Source organism: Solenopsis invicta, chromosome 3 (assembly GCF_016802725.1).
Source record: "Solenopsis invicta isolate M01_SB chromosome 3, UNIL_Sinv_3.0, whole genome shotgun sequence".
Classification (NCBI taxonomy): Eukaryota; Metazoa; Arthropoda; class Insecta; order Hymenoptera; family Formicidae; genus Solenopsis; species Solenopsis invicta.
The window spans coordinates 12,753,444-12,775,010 of record NC_052666.1 but is presented as its reverse complement, the minus strand read 5'-3'; the positions used below and the strand labels follow the sequence as shown (position 1 = coordinate 12,775,010).

Here is a 21,567-nt window from a genome sequence, read left to right as displayed (position 1 = left end):
GGCGATAATTTAATTTTTAAACTATTATATTTTTTACATACATTTATTCTTTTATATTATGCTTTAATTTGCTCATTTAATTATAATAATAATTATAATTGTGCACTTGAATGCCCCTCCCCCCTCCTCTTATTATTGTCCCGCGACCTCTACCTCTTCCTCGTCCTCGTCCTCTTCCTCTTCCTCTTCCTCGTCCTCTCCCTCTTCCTCTGCCTCTCCCTCTTCCTCGAGCGAATGCCGCACAAATTATTTTCTCTAGATCTAAAGTCTGAAACAAAAAATTTAAAGAATGTGTAAAAGCATTTATTGAATACCGAAGAAAGATAAAACGATGCTTATATGTCAACTTTGTCATTAAAAAAAACCACATTTGCCTGTGTAGGTGAACCGTGGCAAACCAAGATCATGTTTCGACAATACGCTCGTTTTTTAATAGCCGCATCTAGAAACTCGTTTATATTTAATTAGTACTTACACTTAATGTTACGAATCCTGTTGTCGCCGTTTTGGCTGACGCTGTCGGCGTCGTCGTCGTCGACGTCGTCGTCGTCGCCGCCGCTGTCGACGTCGCCGCCGCCGCTGTCGAGAAAGAATATGCAAAAAGTTAAAAAGAGCGTCGTCGTCGTCGTCGCCGCCGCTGTCGACGTCGCCGCCGCCGCTGTCGACGTCGCCGCCGCCGCTGTCGACGTCGTCGTCGCCAATGTTTGTTCCACTGAAAAAAAAAAATTTGTACAGTATAATTAATAAATGTTTTATAATAACATGTTTTTCATATATTTTTATAAGTACATAGGTATACTTACTAAATCTGCTTTGCGGTTTGCGATCCTCGTGCGTTCACCGTCACAGTTGATCATTGAATGACCGGAATAATAGAGCGCTTGCCGTTCTCGCGTCGCCTTACAGTGTTGTCGCTTTTCAACCACATGCGGACCGATTCGATCGGTAGATTATGAATGTTTCTTTTTTAAGGAAAAATGTGTGTACATGGTTGTTACACGTAGCCGTTGTATATTTTTCATAATCATCATAATTTGTATGCGATTTTTTATTTTATTCATATATTGAAGAATATCCTGCATCGTGAAAATTTTTCACTGAATTTTTAAATAAATTGGAATCCTTTTTATAAGTGAAAGAGATCTCTGAAAGAGATCTACTGAAAGTAGAGAAAGAGATTCACTGAAAGAGATCTCACAAGAATTTGTATAATTTTTGTAAGGAAAGTCTTGTGAGATTTTGTAGGAAAAATTTCTCATACGAACTTCAGACAAGAACATACAAGAATTTGCAACAAGGTGTATTATAAATAATAAGCATAATCTCGTACATTTATATTATTAAGAAATAACATTATGTGTATGGATATTAAACATTTGCCTCTTTTCCAGCATTGCTTTCTATACAATTTGTTATAAAATTATCATACAAAAATTTGGTGAATTATAATAAACTTATAAGCAACATAAGATGTGTATAGAAAATTTATTTTCAGATATGACTTCTTAAGACTCCCGAATTATATTAGGTGTTGGAATTAATTCGTAGCGTTTTACGAGAGATGGCGGGGATACTACAGTTTTCTGTTTTTACCGTCAGAAGCAAATTTATCTTAAATCAGTTGTTAGGTTGGGTGTTATTTTTACGACATCTTACTTTCACTTGTTAATAGCATCAAGTTATAATTATTTAAATATGTCTAAATTTATACCAAATAAAGTGTTTTTGCGGGGAGTTTTATTACATTACTTTCATATGAATAAAACTGTTGCGGAAAGCCATAGGAATTTAGAAGAAGTTTACGGTGAGCAAGCTTTAGCTGAACAAACGTGTCGGAAGTGGTTTGCGCGATTCAAGAGCGGTGATTTCGACTTAGAAGACAAGGAACGACCTGGACAGCCAAAAAAGTTTGAAGACAAAGAATTGGAGACATTACTTGAGGAGAACTCAACTCAAACGCTCGAAGAGTTGTCCACATCGTTGGAGGTTGACTTTTCAACAGTGGGAAAACGACTTAAAGCGTTAAGGATGATCCAAAAGGAAGGACATTGGATCCCATACGAATTAAAGCCGAGGGACGTTGAAAGGCGTTTTTTGACTTGCGAGTTACTGCTTCAACAGTACAAAAGAAAAAGTTTTTTACATCGGATTGTTACGGGTGATGAAAAGTGGATATATTACGATAACCCCAAGCGCAAAAAATCATGGGTTAAGCCTGGACAACCATCATCATCAGTACCAAAACGTAATATTCATGGATCTAAGCTTCTTCTTTGCATTTGGTGGGATCAACGGGGTGTGGTTTACTACGAACTGCTGAAGCCGAATGAAACCATCACTGGGGATCGTTACCGACTGCAATTGATGCGCTTGAGTCGGGCATTGAAGGAGAAACAGCCGGAATGGAGCGAAAGGCACGACAAAATTATTTTGCTGCACGACAATGCTAGACCGCACGTCGCAAAGCCAGTGCAAACGTACCTGAAATGGGAAGTCCTAACCCACCCGCCGTATTCTCCAGATATTGCTCCTTCGGATTATCACTTGTTCCGGTCGATGGCCCATGGTTTGTCCGCGGAGAAATTTACTTCTTATGAAGAATGCAAAACTTGGATTGATTCATGGATCGCCTCTAAGGACGAAGCGTTTTTTCGATGGGGTATCCGTCTCCCGAAAGATGGGAAAAAGTTGTGGCAAGCGATGGAAAATATTTTTAGTAATGTATTTTTATATTTAAACTTAGAATAAATCGTTGTTTCTCTCTAAAAAAACGCTATGAATTAATTCCAACACCTAATATAAAGTTGCCTATTGAAGCTGTACTTTTTGAAATATAAATTATGATACAAAGAATCTTATCGGTTCGATTCGTCTTTCTCGTAAAATTAAACGTAAAATTAATTCTAACGTTTAAAATTAAGCGTTAGAAAAAAAGAAAAACAAAACAGCGCGACGACGTTATGTGGTGACGGGGCTCGCTAATGTTCGACGCAGTCCGCGTTTCATAGTGAGACAGTGTACTTCGATAGCGTGTTTTTAAAATTCATTGCTTGTGTACCAAATCGCGTTTGTGGTTGCAACTATAAGTTCTTTTATACTTTTTATTTTATTTATTTAGTAACACTTCTTGATTTATTCAATAAATCAAGTTTGTTACCCTTATTCTTTTCCGTTAACGCTCTGTCTCTAATTCGTATTCTTTTCTTTTTTTGTTTCTCATATTTCTTCAATTAAAGTATTTTTTTGTGCAAATAATTCTTTAAACGAAAAAGTGTAACAATGAGTGAAAAGCGTGTGGAAACCGTATACGACAAGTGTATGTATAAAAATTGTCGTAATGGAAGACATTCAACGGGAACACATTTATTTCGATTTCCTGCAATTACTGATGTTAGATGTCTGTTCAGAACCAAATGTATTCAATCGCAAATTTTATTATATATATTGTATTTTAGCATATCGCATAAATTTTCAAAACTGATAACTGTTTGATTGAAAATTATAATTCTGTTCCTCGCAATAATTATTAAGGCAATATTGACACTGATACTTGTAAATATCTTTGAAGTTGTCTTTCATCTCTATATGTCTCCCGTCACGGTCAAATCCGAGGATTCTGTTATTCTTTTCACGAGCATCTCTGCCCGTTAATTTGCTCATCTCCGAAGCAAACAAGTTTCGCGCCAAGACGCGCGCAAAGGAGAGTCAACGAACATCGATATTTTCCAAACACCGAATTGAACGGTACGCGCTCGTTCGTTCAAATCGGTAACTCCCATCAGGAGGGCCGCTTGGCCAATAATCTTCATTTCGGGAACAATTCGCTCCTCCCGACTTTCCTTCGTGGAGCACCGTTTTTCCGGGGTTCGTGCTATCGTTCGAGAGCCCGACGCCTCAGAAGGGAAAGAAACGCGATCGATCCAAATTCCCTTTTGCAAAAGTGACTGCGCGAACGGAATCAGACTTCTCTATATCGATACTGAACATTGTAGTGCTCTCGATCCGAGTTATCAGTGACAGTAGAAACTTTGTGACAAGTGATAATAAACACTTTGTGAGAACCGACAAAACTGTACATTTAGTGCATCCTTGATCACCTCCTGTCGTCCGTTCCTGCATTCGAGCGCCACCCCTCTCGGTTATCTCCTGTTCGCGTATGTCGTCGTCGCTCTCTTGCGCTCTCTCTTTCCTCGTCGTTCGCGGTATTGCTGTCTTTCGCACTCTCAACGCTCGCTAGCAGTATCGCGCGAATTCAAAATTCACAGCTCCCGCGTTCTTTCTCTGAGAAAAACCGGCTTCCAGTGCTCGTTCTTAAATCACCGAAACCGAGTTCACTGAACATTTTGGTCCTTCGAGCCGGATCGCGGTTTCGTGATATTATCGCGCCGAACAGGACGACGTTCTCAACATCAAATCAGTGCAGTTGTGATTGACGACCGGGACAATGACCGAGTTGCTAGCGAAGCAGCAGACGCTGCTTCATTCGATCGCAAACGCTCTTTCCAATTTCAAAAAACTGGGAAGAAATAACTACACTCCCGCGAAGATTCGATCTAGAATCAACGCGCTCAAGGACGCTTGGGGCCAGTGCGTAAACGCCCATGCAGCCCTGATGCATGTCACTCCCGAGGACCAGAAGAAGGGTGTCGAGTACTTTGCATTGCAGCAGTTCGACGAACACGAGGAGCTTTTCCGGACGGCCCTCGACTACATGACGGAGTGCCTGGAGGAATTAGAGCCCGTGTCGCCCGCAGCTTCCTTGGCAAGTCCTACGTTTCGATACGCGGATCCCCCGTCCTCCTCCGTGTCTCACTTACCGCCGATTAAAATTCCACCATTCTCGGGCAAACCCGAAGATTGGGAGAGTTTTCGCGATCGCTTTTCTTCGCTGATAATTCAAAACAAGGAATTAACCGCGTTTTCCCGCATGCACTTTCTAGCGTCAAGTCTAACGGGTAGCGCTCTCGACGCGATTAAAACTGTACCAGTCACCGCCGACAACTTTGACATCGCGTGGAAGATTCTGCTCTCGCGTTACGACAATAAGCGTCGCCTCGTCGATGTCCATATTGCCGCGCTGCTCAATCTGCCTTCAATCAATCGGGAGTCGGCGTCTGAATTAAACGACCTTCGCGATAAGGCGAATCGCGCTATCGCTTCGTTAAAAAAGCTGGACAAATCCTCCGAAGAGATTCTGAGCGACATCCTAGTTCACACAGTCTCGCGAAGGCTCGATAGCTCTACGCGAAAAGCGTGGAAACTAAAGGGAAGCGAAGACGCGACCATTCCTACGTTCGAGGATCTCGACAAGTTCCTTGCAGCACGCTCTCGCGCGCTAGAAGAGCTCAGTCCCTCAAGTTCGACCACCTCGACCAGTCGTGCAAAGGGATCACGAGTGACGGCTTCGACTGCATCTACGATCTCATGCCCGCTTTGTAACGCTTCTCATTATGTAAATAAATGCGCTCAATTTTTGAACCGGAGTCCGTGTCAACGAGTGGAGGTAGTCAAACAGGCAAAGCGCTGTCTAAATTGTCTTAGTACGAAGCACGCCACTCAATCTTGCCCGAGCAAGTATTCATGTCGGACATGTCAAAAACGACATCACACTCTCTTTCACGTTGACCCGGGTTCCGTGTCTGCGGTCACCGCCGTCGCTCCAAACGCGTCGACGCTCTCCGAAACGACGGAAGTCTCAACTGCCATTTCGATGTCCGCGGCTTGCGATTTCCCATCTCGACCGCCGGTGTTTCTTGCCACCGCACAAATTCTTGTAACTTCCCCCCTCGGTCGAACGCGCACCGTTCGCGCTCTCCTCGACCCCGGATCGGAACTTACGCTCATTTCAGAACGTTTAAGTCGGGAATTGAAATTGCGGCGCCTTCGTCTACCTGTCTCGATTTCCGGGGTCGGATGCGTAGATGCCGGATCGTGTAGATACGCCGCTAAATTCGAAATCTCGTCGATACATTCGCCCGAGCCGGCTTTTTCAGTCATTGCGACTATCATGCGCTCACTCACACCATATTCTCCGTCGCGTGTCGCGTCTCAAGGATCGTGGAGTCACTTAGACGGCCTCTCGCTGGCCGACTCAGATCCAACAAGCGCTGCGCCGATTGAAGTTATCATCGGTGCCGATCTCTACGGTGAGATTCTCCTCGATGGCTGTCGGAAAGAAGAATTCGGTCAGCCTTACGCGCAGAACACCATCTTTGGATGGGTACTCTCCGGACCGACGTCCTCTTCGCCGTTCCTCTCGTCGGCATCCGTTCATTGTTGCTCGCAAGTAACGTGCTCACGCGGTGATTCGCCCACCCTTGACCAGGCATTGAGACGATTCTGGGAAGTGGAGGAGATTCCGCGGAAGGTGGTACTCACTCCGGACGAGTTACAATGTGAGGAGCATTTTCTTAAAACGCATTCGAGTTGTTCTGATGGGCGGTACATCGTCCGTCTACCATTCAAAAATGGTCCGCCGATCAAAATCGGATCATCTCGCGGCACCGCTGCTCGCTGTCTCAGCAGCTTACTCCGTCGATTTCAAAAATCGCCGGATCTTCAGAAGGAGTATTCGGAATTTTTACGCGAATATGAAGAGATGGGTCACATGCGGGAGTCGCCTCCGCTCTCCGAATCGTCTCAATGCGTATTCATTCCTCATCATCCTGCCATCCGCGACGGAAGTAGCACTACGCGTCTCAGGGTAGTATTTAATGCATCGAGCATTACCTCCAACGCGACCTCACTCAATGATCATATGTTGGCTGGACCGAAGCTTCAGACCGAGTTAACCGCGGTTATTTTGCGTTGGCGTCAATTCAGATACGTTTATTCAGCGGACATCGCAAAAATGTATCGACAAATTCTTGTCGATCCGCGGGACGTGAATTATCAACGCATTCTCTGGTGCAAAAACGACTCTAGTTGCCCTCGCGAATATAAATTACTCACATACGGAACCGCGGCCGCTCCGTTCCTGGCGCTTCGAATACTGCGCCAACTTCTCTACGATGAAGGACCGGCATTTCCACTCGCCATGTCAGTCCTTCAGGATAACATATACGTCGATGACGTGCTCTTTGGCGCCGATGACATTCCGCTCCTGCGTCAGACGCGCGATCAGACGTGCGCGGTGTTGGGCCGGGGCGGGTTTCAGTTGCGAAAATGGTCTAGCAACTCCTCTCGACTGCTCGACGACATTCCTGAAGAGAATCACGGTCTCGCCTGTAGCAAAACTCTGCAGGAAGACGAGCAGCTAAAAATTCTGGGAATTAGCTGGAGTCCGTCGCAGGACGCGTTTCAATTCCGCGTGTCCGTTCCATCCTCGATTCCTCGTACGAAGAGGTCGATTCTCTCGGTCATTGCGCGTCTTTTCGATCCCCTCGGCTGGAGCGCCCCAGTAACAATCCGCGCCAAAATCTTTCTTCAGAAGCTGTGCAAATCCGCGTCGACTGGGATGAGGATATTAATGCTAGTCTAGGCGATGAATGGTTGTCGATCGAGAACTCTCTCAAGGCCATCGATGGCCTCCTCATTGATCGGTGGATACGGAAGGGTGCGGACACCGTCATGTGCGAAGTACACGGATTTTCAGACGCGTCTCAGAAAGCCTACGCGGCCGCCGTATACATTCGCTTAGCCTCGTTATCGGGCGAACGGTCGTCGATGCTGCTTCTCAGCAAATCGAAAGTTGCGCCAATAAAACCGTGGAGCGTGCCACGGCTGGAACTGGCTGCGGCCGTGTTACTCTCGCGCCTTGTGGAATTTACACTGGAGTCACTGCGGCTTCCAGACACGACTCCGTGTTACTGTTGGACGGATTCCACAGTGGTTCTCGCCTGGGTGACTCAACACCCGTCGCGGTGGAGGACGTTTGTCTCAAATCGTGTCGCCGATATTCAAACCCGCCTCCCTAATGCCGCTTGGCGGCACGTCTCCACTGATGACAATCCCGCTGATTGCGCGTCTCGCGGCATTCTCGGGAGTCAGCTCGCGTCACACGATCTCTGGTGGAGTGGTCCGTCGTGGTTGCGTCTTGCCAGCTCTGACTGGTCATCGCCGATCGCCCCCACTCCTGCCGGAGAGCTACCCGAACAAAAATCTGAGAAAAACGTGAACCTGGTCGGGCAGCTGGAGCCGTGGGATCTTGCTTCGCGATATTCGTCATGGCCGAAACTGCTCCGGGTCACGGCATACATCCTGCGGTTTGTGTCTCGGGTACGTGATCGCTCCTTGCCGCGCGGAATTCAGCGGGATGGGTCTCTCTCTCTCTCCGCTGGCGAGATCCGGTACGCTCGAGTCTTTTGGCTGAAATATATTCAGAGAGATTCATTTCCACTCGATCGGCACGCTCTTCGGTCAGGAAAACCTCTCGCCTCGAAAAGCAGTCTCAATCTGCTCACTCCGTTCCTTGACGAAGAGGAACTAATTCGCGTTGGCGGGCGGCTCGCTCATGCCCCGCTCCCGTTCACCACCAAACATCCTATTGTGCTAACATTTCACCCGTTGGTTGAGTTGATCGTGCAGAACGCTCATTTGCGATCACTCCATGGTGGCACTCAACTGACTCTCAATGTGCTGCGGCAGGAATTCTGGCTGCTTCGCGGACGCAGTGTCGTCAGAGTTCATAAGTGCGTTGTATGCGCACGCGAACGCGCCGCGATTCCGACACAACTCATGGGAAATCTCCCTCAAGTGCGAGTGTCGCCTCCTTCGAGAGCCTTCCTGAGTTGCGGCCTTGACTATGCTGGACCAATTCTCATCCGATCTATGTCCGGTCGTGGAATCGCGTCGCGAAAGGCATACATTGTCATATTCATCTGCATGGCCACTCGTGCCGCCCATCTGGAGATTGTAGACGGGTACGCCACTCCTGCGTTTCTAGCGGCATATGCCAGATTCGTTGCTCGACGAGGTCTTCCTAAGTCCATCTACTCGGACAACGGAACCACGTTCGTCGGCGCCGACCGAGAAATGACGATCGCCTTTCGCGCGGCGCTGCGCAACTCGGATTTTCTAAATCGAACCGCCACCGACAACACCAGTTGGCACTTCATACCTCCGTCCGCGCCTCACTTCGGCGGTCTCTGGGAGGCGGGGGTGCGAAGTGTCAAGCATCATCTCCGTCGCATGATAGGAGCTCATACGCTCACATACGAAGAGATGTCCACTCTCCTCTGTGGCATCGAAGCGTGCCTCAACTCAAGGCCGCTAGCGCCGCTCTCTGACGCGCTCGACGATTATGAACCGTTAACGCCGGGACATTTTTTGATCGGCGGTGCATTAACCGCTCGCCCTGAACCATCTACGCTCAATATTAAAGAAAGTCGCCTCACGCGATGGCAGCTCATTCGCCAGATGACGGAACAATTTTGGAAAATCTGGCAGAGTGATTATGTTAATACTCTCCAGCAGAGAACTAAGTGGAGACGCCAACTTCAAACCGATGTTCGCGTTGGGCAGCTAGTCTTGCTTAGAAACTCGCTTCTTCCGCCGTGCAAATGGGAATTGGGCCGTATAATAATGTGTCATCCTGGCTCCGACGGGCTCTCGCGAGTCATCACCGTAAAAACAGCTACGTCGGAATACAAGCGTCCGCTGAGTAAACTTTGTTTTCTGCCGATCGACATTGAGCAACAATCGAACACTGACGGCGAGCCTTCGAAATAGCGCGCACATATTAATCGCCTCGCTCTATCCTTACTCGGAAAGCGCCGAGTTCATCTTTCGAAACGAATATTTCGAGGCGGGCGGTATGTTCAGAACCAAATGTATTCAATCGCAAATTTTATTATATATATTGTATTTTAGCATATCGCATAAATTTTCAAAACTGATAACTGTTTGATTGAAAATTATAATTCTGTTCCTCGCAATAATTATTAAGGCAATATTGACACTGATACTTGTAAATATCTTTGAAGTTGTCTTTCATTTCTATTTGTCTCCCGTCACGGTCAAATCCGAGGATTCTGTTATTCTTTTCACGAGCATCTCTGCCCGTTAATTTGCTCATCTCCGAAGCAAACAAGTTTCGCGCCAAGGCGCGCGCAAAGGAGAGTCAACGAACATCGATATTTTCCAAACACCGAATTGAACGGTACGCGCTCGTTCGTTCAAATCGGTAACTTCCATCAGGAGGGCCGCTTGGCCAATAATCTTCATTTCGGGAACAATTCGCTCCTCCCGACTCTCCTTCGCGGAGCACCGTTTTTCCGGGGTTCGTGCTATCGTTCGAGAGCCCGACACCTCAGAAGCGAGAGAAACGCGATCGATTCAAATTCCCTTTTGCAAAAGTGACTGCGCGAACGGAATCAGACTTCTCTCGATACCGAACATTGTAGTGCTCTCGATCCGAGTTATCAGTGACAATAGGAACTTTGTGACAAGTGATAATAAACACTTTGTGAGAACCGACAAAACTGTACGTTTAGCATCCTTGATCACCTCCTGTCGTCCGTTCCTGCACTCGAGCGCCACCCCTCTCGGTTATCTCCTGTTCGCGTATGTCGTCGTCGCTCTCTCGCGCTCTCTCTTTCCTCGTCGTTCGCGGTATTGCTGTCTTTCGCGCTCTCAACGCTCGCTAGCAGTATCGCGCGAATTCAAAATTCACAGCTCCCGCGTTCTTTCTCTGAGAAAACCGGCTTCCAGTGCTCGTTCTTAAATCACCGAAACCGAGTTCACTGAACAATGTCAATTATGGATACGTAACAGCGGTAAGTTCCTTATCATATTTATTATGTAAATTACTAGACATTTGTTTAAAGTACAGAATGTCTGGTAATGATCAGATCACCTTTCGAGCTGATAGAGCAAGTCAAACTGCCCAAACAAGTCGTTTACCATTTTTCTATAATTAACGAGATAATAATTACTGATAATCGCCGATTTAGCTCAGCCAAACGTAAAGGCCGCGATACAGGCTTTTGCATAGCTGCATAACCGTATGCATAAAGAAATTGATTGGTCCATTTCCTTATGCATGTGCTAACGGACCAATCAATTTCCTTACAGATACGGTTATGAAGCTATGCAGAAGCCTATGTCGAGACCTTAAGCGTGTGGCAAGGTAAGACTACTCGGCTACGTGCAAGACGCGGGAAGATTTGTTTGCAAGCAGCAATAGACACATGAGCGGTATGGTGCTGAGAGTAAGAGCGAGTGAGAGAACGAAAGAGCGAGCGAGAGAACAAAAGAACGAGCGAGAAAGCGAAAGAGCGAGCAAAGAAGTAAAAGAATGAGCAAAAAACTGAGAAGAGATAATTAAGAAGTTAAAAATTGTCAATTGTTAATTTGTCAAAGTGAATTTATTAAATGACTAACTTTATACTTTTTTGTTACAACGTCTTTCCAATATTATTTATCTCAAATTTTTTTAGATTTTTTAAAAATAATATGTTTTGCACTTTGTGCGGTACATGTACTTTTATTAATTTAACTCTTTTTGCTTACTTTTAAATTCGGTAACATTTTCACGGCACACCGATTGTACAACATTTTACGATACTAATATCCCGTTTCATAATTTTATTTCAGGAAATACTACTTTGGCAAAATGGACTGCCAACTCACTACGTCGTGCCGGTCTGTGTGAAGATCATTTCGATCCAAGTTCCTTCAAGGAAGGACCAACAAAGAAGAAAAATTTTAAGACGTTAAAAAGAGATGCTGTTCCAGTGAAATTCAACGGCTACTCACAACAGGAATTGGAAACAAAAAATACAGGTACGAACCAAAATTTAACGTTACCGGCAGAAATAGATATAAATAATGACACAGAAATAGTGTCACAAGAAATTATTATTGACAACATCGAAATAAATTTTAATAATGACACAGAAATAGTGTCCCAAACAATTAATAATGATAACGTCAAAATTAATGTTCCAAATAATCGATACATTAAAACGTACCAACGTGCAAAAGAGATGTATTTTTATTCTTCGGATGAAGAAGAAAATGTAAGTGAATGGATTAATGAGGGACCATCGGAGATAAAAGATGTGTGTAATGTGGATATACCTGTAATTGAAGAAAAAAGGGGGAAGCATGCAAGCGAGAAATCAAAATCAGAAGTAGCACAAGTGGAACTTTTAAAGCGAGAAAATCTTCGTTTGCGTAAAATTATTAAAAAGTTAAAATTTCGTTTGCGTACTCGACAAGTTTCAAATAGAAAAACGACAAGTAAAAGGAGCCAAAAAAAAAAAATTATACAAAATCTTATTGAAAATCAAAATTTACATCCTGTTGCTCATGCAATGATAACTTTGCAACTGCACACACCAAATGCGCCGTATACGCAAGAAGAGAAAAGTCTTGCGCAACAATTATTTTATTACTCTGCTTCTGCATTGCGCCGCTTACGACAGGCAGGTTGCACGTTCCCTTGTGAACGAACTATTAGAAGATGGCACGAAGAATACAATATTGTGCCAAGATTTTGCGATTTTGTTTTTTTTTAAACTACAAGAGAAACTCGCAGACTTGCCTGCGGAAGAAAGAGTATGTGCCTTGAAATGGGACGAGATGTCAATAAAATCATATCAAGAATATTCACCTCATTTCGATCAAGTAGAAAGACTTGTAGATCTTGGGTTTTTAGGAAGAAGAAACGAAAATGCTAAATGTGTTTTTGTCTTTTGCTTAGACAGTATTAACGCGCGTAACCCGTGGCGTCAACCATTGACATATTTTCTTCCTGGAAAATGCATGAAAGCGGAAGAAATAATATATTTATTGAAAGAATGTTTAGACAGACTAAGCAATACAGATGCTGATGTACGAATTTTGACGTGTGATCAAGGATCATCTAATCAAAGTGCTTATAATCAACTTGGTGTAAGCACAGATAATCCATTTTTTATTCATAAAGGAAAAAAATATTACGCGTCATTTGATTTTCCACATTTAGTAAAACAATTAATGAGTTTACTAAGAACACACAAATTCTTATATTGCAGTACAGAAGTTGTAGCATCTTTTAACGATTATGAAGAGACATGGCGCATTGATAATGCTGCACAAGGATGATCAAATTTATTGTCACATATTACAGAAGCACATCTTTACCCCAATAATTTTCAATCAATGAACCTCAAAAAACCATTCCAAGTATTGAGTAATAGATTTACAGCCTCAATGAGAACAGCGGGCTATGGAAAAGAATTGCAAAGTGATACATGGGAAGCGACGGCAAATTTCACAGAATGCATGAACAATGTAATTGATGCTTGCAATTCATACAGTTATAATATGAAATTTGGAGGAAAACGATTGCTTTCTGATAAAAATCCGGATATTGAAAATTTGTTAAGAGAATTTATCACATGGTGTTCAGGATGGTCGATGTCACCTGATAAAATTTTGAAAATTCCATGCTTAAAAGGATTTATTGTGACCATACAAGCTCTCTTGGGAACCTATAATGATATAAAAATAGAAAATAAAACGTTTGAACTTGCGACAGGATTGTGTAACCAAGATTCTGTTGAACACTTATTTTCAAAATTCAGACAACGTGGTGGATTTAATAATAATCCAACTGCAAGAATAATCTGATGTAATGTAAGACACATTACATGCATAGGATATATCCACAAGTGACAAAGGAAATGTGCAGTGTTCAGAAGCTGAGTGCCTCATTAATTCACCCACAAATTTAATTAAATCAATTGAGACTTCTATGACTGCAAATAATATTTCTGTACAACACGAAATTGATCCCGAGGACGAATTATTTAATGACGATGTAAATATTCTCGAAGAGTATGATAATACCAGTGTTACTGGAAATAAAAGTTCATTGAGTAGTTACGATAACAATGCTATTGCATATTTTGCTGGATACGTAGCATGGAAAAGCATTGCACAAACTAAATGCGATAATTGTCATAACATTATGACGAAAACGCCAATGGATGACGCCACAGCAAACGAAAAATATATAGAGCTGCGAGAATTTTCAAATTCTGATGAAGATGCTCCTTCAGTTATAAAGTTAATACGACCGATAACTCTTTTTGCCAAAGTGATCGAAATTCAATTACATGCAATTGATTGTAACTGGGAACGCTATTGGGCATCTACAGCAGTTTTACAAAATATTAAAAAGGAATGCATAAACGTAACGAATAATACGTATTCAGAATGGTTTCATGAAGATAATTCATGTTATAAACATCGATTGGAAGCACTGCAATTTTTAATCCGTGTAAAACTATATTCACGTACACGATACAATAATCGTGCTGAAAAAACGGACAAGGAATCACGTAAAAAGATGCAGAAATTATTGAACAAATAAAATGACGTAAAACGCATGAAAATAAAAAACAAATAATTTTTATATATCTCAAAGTATTTCCTTCCATTTATTTTTATTCTCTGTTTCTTCATAGTTTCATCATTGTAGAAAAAATAATTGTTGCATGTATATTATGATATTGTATTTATATAATAGCTCAACAGAGTGAAATATATTTACAAATCATATTACTATGCAGCAAGTATTATTTTCGAGTAATGTGTAAAATTAATATGCATTTTTTAATATCGTAGAAGATCGCAATCACAATTGAAATAATTGCATAAATCTTAGATTAGCAGATGTTATCACAGGATAAATAAAAGATTAATGTGGTCATGCTACGACATTGTCCCACATAGAACTAAAACCTCCAATGGACGTCTAATGGACGTCTGCCGTAGAGGTTTGGACCTTCCAGTGGATGTCCTATGGACATCCAATGGACGGCCATTAGGCATCCACAGTTCCGCATTGCGTACGTCCATTGGACGTCCATTAGACGTTAACAATGGATGTCCATTAAACGTTACGTGGATCATTAATAAAGGTTTCATAGAGCCTTAGTGGATGACAAACCGACATCACGTGGATTATTAGTAGAGGCTTTATGGAGTCTCAGCAGACGTTACATGGATTATTAATGGACGTCTGCCGTGGAGGTTCGGACTTTCAGTGGACGGTAAAAAAAATTTTTTTTTAACAGATTTTATTATTTTTATACCTTAATCGTATTCACTGTTTCACATATAACATTTTAATTCACTAATTACAATTACGTATTATTTTATAAATTTTTGAAACGCATCCGGCGCCGGCGGGATTCGAACTTAAGATCTTCGGAACGATAACCTAGTATCTTAACACTGAGCTAAACGTACACTTGTGAGATTGTTAATAAAAAGTTATATTTGAAGTAAAGCTGATTTGAACAAGAAGAAACTGGCGTCTTGAGTATCGCGCGAACACTCTTATTAATCCTTTGTTTATTTAACCTTAGATATTTTTAATATAAATTATATAAATAATTAAAATCTGTATCTGCCCATGGCCAAATCGGTCAAAAAACAACAATTAGAAATAGTATCGGAGCATGAAAAACATTAATGACGTAAAGAGCCCGTTGCCAAAGTTAATTTTGCAATTAATTGTTATAAACAAATTGTCAAAAATGACTGTAGAGGAGAATTGATTGCGCCAATCGATTCACCGGAAAAAATTACTAAAGAAACATATATGACGCTTTTTTAATTGTCATAGTTATTATAATTGTTATAAACAAATTAGTTGCATAATTGTTTTGATAAAGAGATAATGATCAAATTCCGTAAAGAGAGCGCATGATGTACGTAATATAACATTTTATCCTTGTTTAACTTTTGGTGATCAACAAGGATTACGTCATGCGCATTATACGCTTTCAGGAATCTATCTGACTTCTATGATGAAAGTAAAATCTCATGAAGCTATAGAAATTTTATGGACTTCTAATGGACGTCCATCTGACTTCCATGATGGAAGTAAAATCCCATGGAGCTATGGAGGTTTCATGGGCTTCTAATGGACGTCCATCTGACTTCTACAATGGAAATAAAATTCCATGGAGCTATGGAGGTTGGATGGATGTCTAATGGAGATCTATTTGACTTCAATGATAAAAGTAAAATCTCATGGAGCTATGGAGGTTTCATGGGCTTCTAATGGACGTCCATCTGACTTCTATGATAGAAATAAAATTCCATGGAGCTATGGAGGTTGGATGGATGCCTAATGGGGATCTATTTGACTTCCATGATAGAAGTAAAATCTCATGGAGCTATGGAGGTTTCATGGACTTCTAATGGACGTTCATCTAACTTCCACCATGGAGATAGACGTCCCATGGAGCTATGGAAGGGCGATGGACATCCACTGGAAGTCAATTTCTATGTGGGTGTGAAATCATACATTTACTTGTTACTAATGATGTAATGCAAGACACAAAGCAAAAAAGAATGAAAGGAAATACATTAAATATGTTGGCAATAAATTATGCATACATGCAAATATATACTACTGTGTCCAAAAAGTAAGGTGACATTGCATTTATTTCGAAAATTCTTTATTTATTCTTGCAAATCAATTTCGTCCCCTTCAAAGTAATCCCCCCCTGATATAATACACTTATTCCAACGGATTTTCCAATCTTCGAAACAGTTGTAATAATCGATTTCAGGAATGGCTTTTAGCTCCTTCTTCGCAGCGGCTTGAATCTCTTCTATCGACTCGAAACGGTGATTCGTGATTTTTTAACCAAAAACTCGACTAATATCGTTCCACAACCACCGTATTCACCTGATTTGGCTCCATGCGACTTCTGGCTATTCAGCAAACTCAAGCGGCCGCTCCGGGGACACCGTTTCGCTGCGAAGAAGGAGCTAAAGGCCATTCCTGAAATCGATTATTACAACTGTTTCGAAGATTGGAAAATCCGTTGGAATAAGTGTATTATATCAGGGGGGATTACTTTGAAGGGGACGAAATTGATTTGCAAGAATAAATAAAGAATTTTCGAAATAAATGCAATGTCACCTTACTTTTTGGACTATATATATATATATATATATATATATATATATATATATATATGTTTATATATATATATGTTTATATATATAATATATATGTATATATGTATTATATATACATAAATTATGTACCGTGATTTTTAAAAATAACAGTATTTTATAATAAGATGCAAAAACATTTTAATACACGTATATGTATTAAAATATACAAAGTATTTCAGAAAAAAAAATAACTGATATATCAGATATTTCAAAAAAGTTTATTACGTAAACTTCTCTGTGATAACATCTGCTAGTCTCAGATTTATGCAATTATTTCAATCGTGATTGCGATCTTTGTGACATGCTTAATACCAAAAACACCAACAATAATTGTAATTTTATAGTTTTAAAGAATTTCGATTTTTATAAACATGCGTTCTACGTTGAAAATGTCAAATATAGATTATATATTTTACAAACTAAAAGATGCGCTCTTTTTAACTTTTTGCATATTCTTTCTCTATAATTAAAAAAAAATACAAATTTAACTTTCAGCTGATTGTTGCTTCCCATTTTTTCCCCTTTGTGAGAATCACCTTGACGTGGTGAAGGGGCTCAGCTTTTTAAGCTGCTAAGATTCTCATTTACGTGTATGATGCAAATATAAGTTAATTCGCGCGCATGTATATAAATGCTTTATTAAAAATTATACAAGTTATGAGTATTATTACAATTAAATCGTAACTATATTGATTTCAATCTGTGCATTATACACGTGCCGAGCGCGCGCGCGCGTGTCTGTGTGTGTGTGTGTGTGTGTGTATCTGTGTGTGTGTGTGTGTGTGTGTGTGTCTGTGTTATGTAACATAGAAATTTTTGTTAAAAGATGAATGTAAGAGAACATTAAATATTTTTTCTTGTAAGTTAATGTACACTTCACATCTAAAAAAGATCATACATGCTGTTGCGAGCACCGCAGAGCACCGTAAACCGTAAGAACGAGCAGTACGAGCACTGTGAACCAGGAACCAGTAAGTACACATCTATGTACTTTACTTATAACAATTATATTAGTAAAATATTGTTATTTATACTAAAAATTCTATTTTTTCAGTGGAACAAATATTGGCGACGACGACGTTGACAGCGGCGGCGACAACGACGACGACGTCGACAGCGGCGGCGACAACGACGACGATGTCGACAGCGGCGGCGACGACGTCGACAGCGGCGGCGACGACGACGACGCGTCGACAGCGGCGGCGGCGACGACGACGATGTCGACAGCAGCGGCGGCGACGACGACGACGTCGACAGCGGCGGCGGCGACGACGACGACGTCGACAGCGGCGGCGACGACGACCCCGACGGCGTCAGCCGAAATGGCGACGACAGGATTCGTAACATTAAGTGTAAGTATTAATTAAATATAAACGAGTTTCTAGATGCGGCTATAGTTTCGCTATTAAAAAACGAGCGTATTGTCGAAACATGATCTTGGTTTGCCACGGTTCACCTACACAGGCAAATGTGGTTTTTTTTAATGACAAAGTTGACATATAAGCATCGTTTTATCTTTCTTCGGTATTCAATAAATGCTTTTACACATTCTTTAAATTTTTTGTTTCAGACTTTAGATCTAGAGAAAATAATTTGTGCGGCATTCGCTCGAGGAAGAGGGAGAGGCAGAGGAAGAGGGAGAGGACGAGGAAGAGGAAGAGGAAAAGGACGAGGACGAGGAAGAGGTAGAGGTGGTCGCGGGACAATAATAAGAGGAGGGGCATTCAAGTGCACAATCATAATTATTATTATAATTAAATGAGCAAATTAAAGCATAATATAAAAGACTAAATGTATGTAAAAAATATAATAGTTTAAAAATTAAATTATCGCCCTCTTATCATAAAAAACAATGCGCACACACACACAGATACACACCCACATACATACACGTCCTCACACACACAAGCCTGCCGAAAAGCCGGCTAGCGTGCCAAAGCGCTTCTCCGTCGCCTCGATAGAGCGAGAGAGAGAGAGAGAGAGAGAGAGAGAGAGAGAGAGAGAGAGAGAGAAAATAGACTGTAAAGCCTCGAATTCAGGCACAGCTGATTACATCTATAATATCCTTTAGTTGACTTTTCACCTGTCATCGTACGGTAGGACTGATAAAATACGTCACTTGGACAACAAAATGTTTATTCAATTAATCTTTATTACATTATTATTTTTTTGTGCAATATGTCATTTCTAAATCATACATACGCGCGCATATGTATGATTATAACAATTATAATAAAATATAAAACATTTTTAAAGAGTAGGCGCTTTCTGGCCTTTCTACGTCCCTGCCCAGAAATCATCCGAAGAGGACTTTCTGAATTTTATGGCCAAAACGTAGCGCGGAAAACGAGATAGGCGAGAGGGGAGTGGAGAGGAGGGTATCCGTAGAGATAACATCGCCGCTCGCTCCGTGTTTGCTACCGCGATACTTTCTCTCTCTAACCGATGGTCTAAACAGAAGACAGATAGAGATCCATTATCCGTCTTTATCCAACTGATGCATCTCTCACTCCTGCACATAGCACAGAAGAGAACCGTAAAAATGGACATAGCACCGCTGAGAACCACCTAAACGTGGACATTATCGACGTGGAAAATGGACATTGGCTACGTAGTTCAATGTCCATTTTTCACAAAACATAGAGGTGCTTCAAAATAAGGTTTCATCTAAATTCGAAGCCTGTCCCCTCTCAAGTTCCTCTCTGGCAACTACAAGTTCTTATCAATGTTACCGTTCGAGCCGCGTTTTCTCGCGCATGCGCGGCAAACCAGTCATGTCTAGCCATCTGTGATGATGGGTTCTTTTGGTGCCCGGCTCCGCGGGCGCTTACCCGTATCGGACGATGAGTTGCGCCGCCTTTGTCTACCATGTGTACACGGCCCGTGATTTGCTAACTTTATCCTCTTATTATTCAAAAAGTAAGCGCCGGACAAAATTTTCGTACAGGAAAAATCGTCTCAGAATTTATCCAAGAACACGTCTTTACAGGGACACATGGGTCGTTCTGAATCTCCCTGTATAAGTAAATTAACAGATAAAAATCAAAGCCTTGCTCCTAATAAGATTTCTCACACCGAACAAGTTTAATGCGCGGAAATAAAGTTAGCAGCTTTTTTTGCGGAACATAATGTTGCGTTTTATACTGCAGATCATTTAACTCCTTTGTTAAAAAAATTTTTATAGATTCTGACATTGCAAAAGATTTTTCACTGGCTCGAACTAAGTATTGCAATATCGTTAAAGATGTTATCGCGGAACAAGAAACCAAAGAACTAGCGTAAAAATTTTACGGTCGCTTCGATTTTCGATTTTAATGGATGAAAGCAGTGACATCGCGGATACAAAACTTATGTGCGTTCTTGTCCAATTTTTTTCCGTAAATAAAGTAAAAACACAATTGTTAAATTTAATACCTTTGGATGTTACAGATTGTTCGGCAAATAAAATTTTTGAAAAATTTGAAGAACTTTTCAAAAGAAAAAAAAATACCGTTTAAAAATATAATCGGAAGTGATAACGCGTCTGTAATGATTGGACGTAATAATTCTTTTTTTTCGCGTTTACAAGCACGGGTTCCGGGTGGTATTATGAAATTGCATTTGTCATTCATCCGCGATTGTAGCTAGTGAAGCTTGTGAAGAGTTACCGGCATCTTGAGAAAATTTAATTAGAAGTATTGCCACTTACATTTTGGGCAGTGCAAAGAGATGTGCAATTTTGAAAGAATTTCAAGAATTCTTTTCTGTAGAACAAAATAAAGCTCTTAAATTATCGAATACAAGATGGCTGGTTTTAGACAAGTGTAATTAGAATTCTAAATAATTTGGATGTTTTAAAAAATTTCTTTATTTTAGCAGTAACTGAAGATAAATTATCATCTGCAGAACTTATTTTAACACAGTTAAATGATAACACAATAAAATCATATTTATTATTTTTGAAATATTCATTAAATTTCTTTAACAGTTTTAATGCTTTCTTTCAATGACGCAATATTTTGGTACATAAATTAATTGAAAAAAGCCAGCAAATAATTCGAAAAATTGCCATAAATTTTATGACTGCAGAGGCTTTGAAAGATATCGTTAATTTAAACATAGATGATGACAATAACATCCGTCATTTAAATAATATACGTGTGGGGCCTGAGTGCGAAAATATCTTGGCAACATTAACTTTAGAATGCGCTCCAGAAATTAGATATAATTGTTTAAAATTTTATAAAACAGCAGTTCGGGAAATGTTAAAACGTTTGCCATTTAAAGATAATTTTTTTCAACAATTAACTTTTTAAATCCGGATATTGCTCTTTTTGACGAAGATAGAATTAAAATTAAAGATTTAACTTATATTGCCGCGCGAATAGGAAATTGTATTGATTTTTCACAATTAGCATATGAATGGATAATTCTCCTATCGGTTTTTAACGATACAGAGAAAAAAAATTACCGTCTTTAACAATAAATGAGATGTGGAGAAAAATATTAGAATTTAAAGATTTTAACGGGGAACAAATGTTTTCAAATTTAAAATTATTAGTTGAAACGGATTTTTCTCTTCCCCATTCAAATGCCGAAGCCGAACGGATTTTTTCAATAGTTACAGATGTTAAAAATAAGAAACGAAATCGGCTATCTAATGAGACTCTTTCCGCA

General features: G+C 40.9%; 1 protein-coding gene across 1 annotated transcript; it reads left to right on the top strand.

The window, feature by feature from the left end:
* The first annotated feature begins 4,444 nt into the window (after positions 1-4,444).
* On the top strand, positions 4,445-9,669 carry LOC105207274. Its single transcript, XM_039447600.1, has 3 exons — positions 4,445-7,334; positions 7,430-8,217; positions 8,323-9,669. The coding sequence occupies exons 1-3, from the start codon at positions 4,445-4,447 to the stop codon at positions 9,667-9,669; spliced, it is 5,025 nt and encodes a 1,674-aa protein (XP_039303534.1).
* The last annotated feature ends 11,898 nt before the right edge of the window (positions 9,670-21,567 follow it).

What these genes read in the sequence shown, in the direction of transcription:
- LOC105207274 (XM_039447600.1), top strand. Translation starts at nt 4,445, where the DNA reads ATGACCGAGTTGCTAGCGAAGCAGCAGACGCTGCTTCATTCGATCGCA. An exon ending in CGTTCCATCCTCGATTCCTC is followed by an intron (nt 7,335 to 7,429) that starts GTACGAAGAGGT and finishes ATCTTTCTTCAG; the next exon opens with AAGCTGTGCAAATCCGCGTC. An exon ending in TCCTGCGGTTTGTGTCTCGG is followed by an intron (nt 8,218 to 8,322) that starts GTACGTGATCGC and finishes AAATATATTCAG; the next exon opens with AGAGATTCATTTCCACTCGA.